We start from the raw sequence: 9,383 nt of genomic DNA on the forward strand, positions 1-9,383 counted from the left end.
CTCTGGGAGCTGTTGGTCTCATGCCACCTTCATCACATCTCAGGCGAGAAAGATGTGAGCACAGCAGAGCGAATTGTGTAGGTTCAACAGATTAAAACTCTTCTTTTGTAAGACTCTGGGACTCTGAGCTGATTTACTACACATGGATTTACATACATAACCTCTGGCAATGCATGAGTTTGTGGTTTATAATTGTTGTTAATTGTTCTGTGTGAAGCCCTTTGGAGGAACCTGTCTGTTAAAGCTATCCATTATTAATAAATGTGGCTTGGCTTGAGCTGACTGCATGCAGATAGGGGCGGCCCAGGGCCTTTCTGAGGAACTTCCTGTTATCCTCCTCCTGCTCTTTGTCACTGTGAAGCATCAGGACTGTCACACAACTGCTGAGCTGCAGAGGCAAACAGAGCTCCAGTCAGTACTTAAACAGTTAACTTCTTTATTAAGTGAAGTTTATGGAATGGACAAGGCTTTCTTTGTTATTGTTTTTTTATCTTAATACATCACATGTGGCCTCCACTGGCTGTCATCAGTCCAGTCCACCTGCACAGGGAATCCAGTCAGAACAGAACACAGAACAATATTGAACATATGCAAGATACTTTCCTCTCTAATGTGTTAACCATCAGTCAATCGTATTGGCCAATTATAACAAAATATCTGCCCAATGCTATTTGTTATAACTTCAGTCTCCATGCTGGATAATACTGGATTTACACTCAGCGTTCACTTTATAAGATACAGCTGTGCAATCCAATCTCACACCCACACTATAAACTCTATCATGGTGAAGCTGATGAGGTTCAGTTTGTTGAGGTGCTGAGTCGACTCAAAGGGAATAGATGAGGCCAAAGTTAGTGGTGCTGTTCCATCACACTGCATTGTAGGGGAGGGGATTCTAATATTTGGACCAAGTGATTCACATACTGTACATATAAAGACAGAGTGGCCCAACTGTTCCCTTGTGAGAATATAGTGTTAAGGAGCTCTTAAGTGCTTATGTATTATTATCATGCCTTAATGAATAAAGCTCTTCCCTCAGCTAAACCCCACCTCCTGCCCTGGCGCAAGATTGTGCTGTCCATCACTCCTCTGTAGAATGCAGGGGAGTCATTCCTGGTAAATGCCATTAAAGTATGGAGAAACAAGTTTATTAAACCTTGGTCTTGAGTCAATATTACTATATTATTATGGGTGGCTTGTGTGTGTGTGTGTGTGTGTGTGTGTGTGTGTGTGTGTGTGTGTCTACATTTATTTACTTCAGCATGGTTCTTGTGTACATTATAATAATATTAAATATTAAAATTATAGAATATTTATTTATTTTGAGAAAGTGTGTGTGTGTGTGGGGGGGGGGGACCTTTGATTTGGAAAGCATGCTGAATCGGCCCGTCCTGTGTGAAGGCAGCCCGGGTCCATTTCCGGGTTACACGAGAAGCGTCGCCACTCGTCGCTGTCGCTACCCGATTTGGACCTGGAAACCTGATTTGATGAACCAGAATAATATATTACGGCTAGACTTAAGGGACATTTTCAGGTTTACGGGTCCAAACCTGATCCTAAAACAAATAATTAAATCCAGCCGTAACATATAATTGTGAATTATCAAATCAGGTTTCCGGGTCCAAATCGGGTCGCTGCCCGGGAACCTGATCTCCCGGACACATGTACATCCGGTCTGTCGCGCTTACGCATCATGGCAGGAATAACAAACCTAGCTATTTCCTGACAGGCGACTCATTCGAAAATGTGCTGAAGTGAAAATGCAACAGGTTTAAGTTTTAAATGGACTAAGACAGCTGAGTCACAGTGAGAGGTGAGTGTTATGACGTCATGTTAGCCTATTTCCATTCATTTCTCTTCAGTCCTGAGTTTGATAACTCATGGACAGCTAGTAAGTTAGCTTCGCCGGATTATCAGAGTTTAATGCTTTGTTTACATGTTTGTTAGTCTCTAACCTGTAATGTGGGAAGATTAACGCTGCGTCATTGCAGTGGGTCTTAATCAGATGGCTGCCACGTTTCACTGATGGGCAAAGTTTGAATGTCTGACTCTGAATGCTTATCTCACAGTATTTGAAGTAAAATCCACGTATTTAGGGTCTCATCTGCTGGTGCTGTGTTGAGTTTGGCCCACAGAGAGAGTTCTTTCATCCCCTCTCTCCCTGATCCTCAGCACATTTACACACACACTCATGTCGTCAGTATTTGTCTTTGCTGCGATTAAAGGTAAACATGCAGTAAAGTTGTATACATGGACTAAACTATATGTGTTTTGCATCATTGCAGTATGGGGCAAGTTGTTCCGTTTTGGATTGCCTCAGTTTAAGAAAGCATGATTTGTGTCTGAATCCAATGGCAGTAATGTATAAGAGTATCCGTGACATTTGAAATTAGCGGCATCATTCTATTGCCACGATCTCAGTGTAATCCATGTTTAAAAGTGCGTGTTAAGGCACACACACTCAGGCAGGCAATAGAACTGTGTTCAAATAAAAAGTAGATGCAGAAATAGAAAGGAGATCACTCCATGACTCTGCAAAGGATGAATGGACATAGAAATGTTTTTAATTTTTTTTTTTACCACCATTTTTCAGCGTACTGTTGTTGTTATAAGATTTCGATTTAGAATTATTATCATTATGTGATTTGATAGACAAACCTAGACGTGCAGGAGCCATGGCATGTGCCCAAGTGCCACTGGATGAGCAGCAGGTGATTGAACCTGACGACTCGCTCGGAAAGGATCGCACCCTGCCTGCACTGGTGAGTCAGACCTCTCCAAACATCCAGCTTTACTTGTTCTTATGTCATCTTTATTCAAATCCATCGGTCACTAGCAGAGGCCAACAAGTGCAGAGGTATTGGTCATTTTATTTACATATTGTACATTTCTACTAACAAAACTAGAAAATAAACATTAAACATGAATAATTTCATAAGAAACCGTCTGTTTACTGTTTAATGTGGTCAGTTTTAGCCATCTAGTAGTGATTTACTAAAGTGATGGTTCACACTGCTGCTGAGCTGAGAGACGAGCGGCTTAAAGGAGCGCCCGTTCTAAACTGCAAATGATAAATATGTTCATCTCCATTTCAGCATCCGGACAGGAAGGAGGAGAGATATTTTGTGCCTTACGAACTCCCAGGAGATCACAGCTCTCCTGCAGAGGTGGAGGAGTTTTTGGAACGTGCCAGATTCATCACAGAGGATCTTGAGTGGCTGCTCGCTCTGCCCCATGACAAGTTCTGGTGTCAGGTGAGGCGCTGCTGCTGCTACGTAAACAAATATGGTGATATACAGGTTCTGGTAGAAGGCTTGAGTGATCCAGAACCATGGTTCTCATCTCACCATCACTCCTGCTTCTCCATATCTCTGCTAGCTTGTATTGTGTGATGATGTGTGCATGATGTGAGGGAGCTCTGAGTTCAGCCCAATCTTAATATATATTTTAATATTTTCCTCTTCCCTCCTTCTCCTTTGGTCCGTCTCTTCTGCCAGGTGGTGTTTGATGAATCTCTCCAGGGCTGCCTGGACTCGTACTTGCGTAACGCTCCCCGCGGCCTGGACTTCACTGCTCTGCCCTCCTCGCCATCAGTAGTAGAAATGCAGCGCTCTGTTCACAGGGCCGTCTTCTTGACCTTCCTCAGGATGGCCACACATAAAGAGTCCAAGGTAGGACCAACACACAAACATGAACTCTAGTGAGGTCACATCAGCTCCTTTCACTGGACAAACCAACTGTAGAGTCATAACTACAGCTACAAGTATGAAGTCTCTCTCGCTCTCGCTCTCGCTCTCGCGCTCTCTCTCTCTCTCTCTCTCTCTCTCTCTCTCTCTCTCTCACGTTAACCCTTGCACCGCCTGCTCTCTCTTCCTTTAGGAAAACTTTCTCACCCCTGCTGTGTTTGGAGAAATCATCTACGAGAACTTTCTCTTTGACATTCCCAAAATCCTGGATCTGTGTGTGCTCTTTGGAAAGGGCAACAGCCGGCTGCTGCATAAGATGATAGGTGAGCTCTCTGTCAACCTGATCATCAGGGGAGTGCAGTGTGTTTTTCATCATGAATGTTCCCACATCTTGTTTGTCCTTCTAGAGAACATCTTTACCCAGCAGCCGTCGTATTACAGCGACCTGGATGAGACGGTGCCGTCTGTGCTGCAGGTAATGTGGAGGATAGGAAGGCAAGAATAAAGGCGCTATGTCAGCTAGAATCATGTTTCTTCCTTGTGCTTCATCCTCTCCAGGTGCTCGACACCATCCTGATCAAATGTGGCCTCCAGTGTGAAGGAGCCACCGCCATGGAGCCGCTGAAGCTGAACACACACAAACAGCCCACTGCCATGACGATGAGCCAGCAGGTCAGGTTACTCATCCATACCAACACTGTCAGAACGTTTATATGAGCTTACAGGGAAGGTGTCAATAAAGACATAAAAATAAGGCTTCATGATTCTTCATTTCAATTGTTCTGATAAGTTCAGGAATGGTTGAGGTTTTCAATATTTAGAGCTATTTACCAACTGTGTGGGCGAAGAGAGACAGAGCGTTCTAGCCTGATGGGGTACAAGAGAAGGAGGAGGACACAGAGTTTCACCCAATCACCCTAAAACAAACAGAACACACTACACTAGACTCCATTAGACTGTTTCTGTAAACGTGAGGGGACCTGAATGCACTGTGAAGTAAGTGGAAGTCTAATATTGATGTTTGTTTTCTGTTGTGAATCCCAGGAGCTTGTAGATTTAATTCTGTACCTGTGTGACCTGACCAGCACCATCCACGCCTTCCTGGACATCTTCCCTGCTGCCTGTTCCAACTTCCATTCCTACGGCTTCCTCAACCGGTAGATTGGAAACCTTTTATTCCCAAGCAGCAGCATGGTGACTCAGTGAGCGGAAGGCTTGTTATGACTCTGTTTTTTTTTTATTTTCTCTCCTGGCAGACTGTCCTCCTTTTATGAGACTGCTGTGCCTGACCTGGAGAAGGCCGTGAGGAAGAGAAACTTTGACGATAAAAGGTGTGTGTGTGTGTGTGTGTGTGTGTGTGTGTGTGTGTGTGTGTGTGTGTGTGTGTGTGTGTGTGTGTGTGAGATAATTATTTAGCCTGGACATTTACTTTGTTTACATTTTTTTATTTCTCCTTTATGATTAGTAGGACCTAATAATTATAAAACAAAACAGTGAAGCGTGTGATCATAGACCCAATTCAGTATTTATACCACTAGGGGGCAACAATGATGTATGAAGTGTAGGGAGGGAATGATGTAATGTGAACATATGAGGTCTCAGGAGGTTAGGAAGTATATTTTCCTCCTCCTTGTCTCTTATCATTCCTCACCCTGTGACTTGACCAATCTGTATGTGCAGCCTACAGCATTGCTTCCAGCCTAATGAACGGGTTAATACTCATCTTTTAACTCTCCAAACCCTAACCCCCAGTCTGCAGGAGGACTTGTGGAATCGAGTCTCCCATTCCTGTCGGAGGATGATCGAGACAATCCACCAGCTGCTACACTACATCTGCCTACAGCCAATCCTGGAAGGGTGAGTCCACACTCCAGTGGGTTCAGCACTTATTTATCATTTGGGACTCGTGTCTAATAATTCAGCTGGTTTTGTTTTTTTCGCAGGGGGGAAAATTCCCACGTTTTTGCTGAAGAAGTCCTACAACATTTCACCTCATTTATACCTGAGAAGAGGTGAGATCAATGCTTCCTAAAGAGATCTGGGGTCCTCCAGGGTTAAATTAGTACACATTAGATTTGGAAGTGCCCTTTTCTAACAGTTGTGTTTGTTTGTGTTGTGCTCCTGTTCCACCTGCACCACCCAACGTCTCAGGTTCTTATCAGACTACGATGAGCAGTTCCCCATAGCAGAAGACCTCAGCCTGCTACAACAGGCCATCCCTGACATGTATCCTTCTCTAATCCTGCTGGCGTTACATCATGACTGTTATCAATTGAATAAGCCTTAAGACTGAAAGTAGACTTCAGTAGCCTATAGCTCTAGCATTAGTATTGATAGTTCTAGTTGTTGCTACTGAGCAGTTACTTCTATTATTGTTTCACTCCTTCCTTAACTGCCCGTCGCCTCAGTGATGAGACCAGAGTTTCCTACATCCTTCAGGGTGTAAACGGTGCCTGGGACAGCGCGGGTCGCAAAAAGCAGAGCTCGGTTCAGCCCAGAGTCCCTGCAGTACCGTCTGCTGCCCAGGCCGCAGCGGGTGGTGCTGTCGCCTCAGCCAGCCACAGTCTGGAGGACACCCGGGAACAAGAAGGAGAAGTGAGCCTGTGGGGAGTAGAACCCATGCTAGATGTTGAAATAGATTTAAATGACAAACAAACACAAACACTAAGCACAGTGCAGCCTTTGTTTTCTTGTGTCAAAAGGCATTACAGTTTCTGACACATCATCAACATTCTTATTATCATGAAACTCAACAACAAAGTGATTGAACGTGCAAGCACTAACCTGCTCTGTGAGGAATGTGTTTCCCTGCTTCCTCACACATAGTTTTCATAATCTCTGCATTTGTTTTAATGTGGCGAAATGGAAAAGAATGCAGTAAAATAGCATCATGGAAAAATGCAGCATTTGGTTTAATTTGCATTTTATTCTGAGATTCAAGCTGGGGAGACTGTTATAATAAATAATAAATAAATAAAGGTTATATGGAGATTGTCTGTTTTACAAGAGGAGCATTGATTTTTAAAGTCGCTTACATAACATGAAATTAATGTCCAATGTGTTGAAGATGACTTTGAAGAACGTGCCGAGCTTGTTTTGACTGTTTCCCCTCTGTTTGTCTGTCAGGGTGCAGGATGTCCTGTGAGCACGGCGGAGCTAGAATCTCTGCTCTCATGTATCAAAGAGCTGCTGCCAGATTTGGGTGAAGGCTTTGTGCTGGCCTGTCTGCAGGAATACGACTACAACTCTGAAAGAGTCATCAACAATATCCTGGAGGACCGCTTGTCCCCCAGACTGGAGGAACTGGACCGTGCCATGCCCAGGTAACGCCACGCTGCAGGAGAAGGGTCTGCTGAAGCCTGCAGCCATACAGGACCTCACTCCTCTCTTGTGTCCCCAGGCCGGTGAAGGAGGATCTTCCAACTGTGCTCAACAAGAGGTCCAATGTATTCGATGACGATGACTTTGACATCTTCCGCAGAGACAACATCGACATGTCCCGCATCTGGAAGGGCAGGAGGTGAGCGCACAGTGGATGTCCATCAAAGATTAGACAATAATGGGCTCATGTGTCTGCAAAAGAAACATCTAAGCACTATTTATAATAATTATAATAATTTAAAATTAAAATGAAATGTATTTAAATTAAATTAAATAAAAAATTAATTAAATCTAAGCACTATTTGCCTTCTGTGAACAAATTAGAGGATTCAATGGATCAATATCCATCTGAACACCTGCTAAAGAAATCCAAATCCAATGTCAACTCATTCACACGTTTCAAGGAAGTGTAGAAGTGTAATCCTCCCATGTGTTGTTGCTGCAGGAAAGGAGAGAGTGCTCGAGAGACTGTGAACGACAAGCGTCACATAGCCGAGCAGAGGGAGCGTTACCTGGCCTATGAGACGGTCGTGGACGAGGTCGTCATTGAACCTGGGAGTTCAGCTGCCGACTACGGCCTGGATGACTATGATGATGAGTACGATGACACTTATGACATCAACCAAGTGGGAGCCAATGACCTGGATAGAGACAGTCTGCTGAACCGCAGGTAGGGAGAGCTCCTGGTGTGTGGCGTTCACATGTTTGAGACGTTTTCCTTATAGAAGTAAAGATCTTCCCTCAGAGATGCAATGCAGTTTAGAGTGTGTTTACATTTGAGAAAAACAAATCATGAAACAAATACATACTGAAGAGTAAGGGACCAAACAAAATGAAAACATTAAAGAACAAAAATTAGGAAATTAAAATGAACCACACACTTTTTAAGATGATCAATCAGACTGTTACGATGTGAAAATGCAGCACTCTGATTTTTAAAAGAGAGATTATTGACAGGATCATATTTCTGTTCGCCTGCAGGCCTTCCACCGTCCCACTGGTGCTACAAATGGGAAATAAAAAAGCTTTTGAAGAGCAGGACGAAGGTGAAGAGGGGCAGGAGGAAGAAGAGACGGGTGTACAGGTATGGAGAAGAGTTATAAATGAAATGAAAGGAGAGCTTGACAGTTTAAATCAAACTCACATTGATATTTCTTATGAAGGCTATGAGTTTCTTTGTTACTTTCTAATAGAAGTGTACGTATGTGCCTGTTTTATTCCAGAACAATGTAAACAGGGACCAGTTTGTTCAGGACCCAGCAGTGCTGAGGGAGCGAGCTGAAGCTAGAAGAGCTGCCATGCAGCAGAGGAAGGGGTAAAGACAACACAACACACAACTCTGCACTTTTACCTTTCTTCATCTACCTGGATCTCCACCAATGCATTTATTGAAGATATTGGAACAGATTGAATAATAAAAGCTCAATCAAAAAGGAAAAATAGCCTCCTGGTCACTGAATTTGTAAGAAGAAAATGGCTATGTCTCTGAATCTATGTGTCTTCAGCTTGTAATAATTCTTTATCCCCTTTAACAGCTTCCGCCCAGAGCATCCGAGTCATGTGGCAGGCCGGCCCAAAGGCCAAGGCCAAACCACCGAGACATTCCTGGACCGTCGTAAGAAGGAGGCCAACAAGAGCCGCGGCGCCAACCACAACCGGCGCTCCATGGCTGACCGCAAGAGGAACAAAGGCATGATCCCCTCATAACGTTCACCTGGGCCTGAGAGGAGAGACCAGGGACGTGGCTAAGAACAACGTGAGCATAACAGCTGGGGGCTTCATCTTTTTCAGGATTTGGACTTGATTTAGCCGCCCGCTTGATCCTCCTTTTTATCAGTAATCACACCATCAAGCCAACATTTATTTTCCTAACCTGAAGACAATTCTTCTGCCTGCTAAATTTTATTTTCTAGTTTTCCAAACCAACCAGTGACAAAGAACAAGAGCTTTATTTTAGCCAAGGACGAAGAGATCAAGCTCCATGATCGCCTGATTTAACTTTCTTTGACATTGTCATCAGCAGCATCAAATAAATAAAGGAATCAATAGTGAGAAACAGGCGTGTGTGTGTGTGTGTTTCTTTCTACTCATGATGCAAGAACAACAAGTGTGAAAGGGATTGGATTCATATTTAAATGCACCTGTGACCTCATTCACTCTGTCCAGCCTGTGCAGAAAGGTCACAACAATAATCTGACCCTTTCTTGCTGTTCAGAGGCCTTTTTCCTCTCAAACTAGAGAGAGGAACCATCCTCACACCACTGACTGAATATTTTCTATGGGAGGAACAGAAATGCCGGAGTGTTTTATCACAAA

General features: G+C 43.7%; 1 protein-coding gene across 1 annotated transcript; it reads left to right on the forward strand.

Annotated features, from left to right (window-relative positions):
* The first annotated feature begins 1,658 nt into the window (after nucleotides 1-1,658).
* ascc2 (activating signal cointegrator 1 complex subunit 2) lies at nucleotides 1,659-9,012 on the forward strand. Its single transcript, XM_076167392.1, has 19 exons — nucleotides 1,659-1,813; nucleotides 2,653-2,762; nucleotides 3,096-3,254; nucleotides 3,498-3,671; nucleotides 3,880-4,009; nucleotides 4,094-4,161; nucleotides 4,245-4,358; nucleotides 4,731-4,843; nucleotides 4,943-5,017; nucleotides 5,439-5,543; nucleotides 5,630-5,698; nucleotides 5,838-5,912; nucleotides 6,095-6,281; nucleotides 6,813-7,009; nucleotides 7,087-7,206; nucleotides 7,513-7,737; nucleotides 8,049-8,151; nucleotides 8,291-8,382; nucleotides 8,603-9,012. Exons 2-19 carry the CDS (start codon nucleotides 2,676-2,678, stop codon nucleotides 8,772-8,774), a joined length of 2,265 nt encoding a protein of 754 aa, XP_076023507.1. The 5' UTR covers nucleotides 1,659-1,813; nucleotides 2,653-2,675; the 3' UTR covers nucleotides 8,775-9,012.
* The last annotated feature ends 371 nt before the right edge of the window (nucleotides 9,013-9,383 follow it).

This window comes from Genypterus blacodes, unplaced genomic scaffold (genome assembly GCF_046128005.1).
Source record: "Genypterus blacodes isolate CSIRO-AG114 ecotype Tasmania unplaced genomic scaffold, CSIRO-AGI_Gbla_v1 ptg000158l_1, whole genome shotgun sequence".
Lineage (NCBI taxonomy): Eukaryota > Metazoa > Chordata > Actinopteri > Ophidiiformes > Ophidiidae > Genypterus > Genypterus blacodes.

What these genes read in the sequence shown, in the direction of transcription:
- ascc2 (XM_076167392.1), top strand. Translation starts at nt 2,676, where the DNA reads ATGGCATGTGCCCAAGTGCCACTGGATGAGCAGCAGGTGATTGAACCT. An exon ending in CCACACATAAAGAGTCCAAG is followed by an intron (nt 3,672 to 3,879) that starts GTAGGACCAACA and finishes CTCTTCCTTTAG; the next exon opens with GAAAACTTTCTCACCCCTGC. An exon ending in CCATGACGATGAGCCAGCAG is followed by an intron (nt 4,359 to 4,730) that starts GTCAGGTTACTC and finishes TGTGAATCCCAG; the next exon opens with GAGCTTGTAGATTTAATTCT.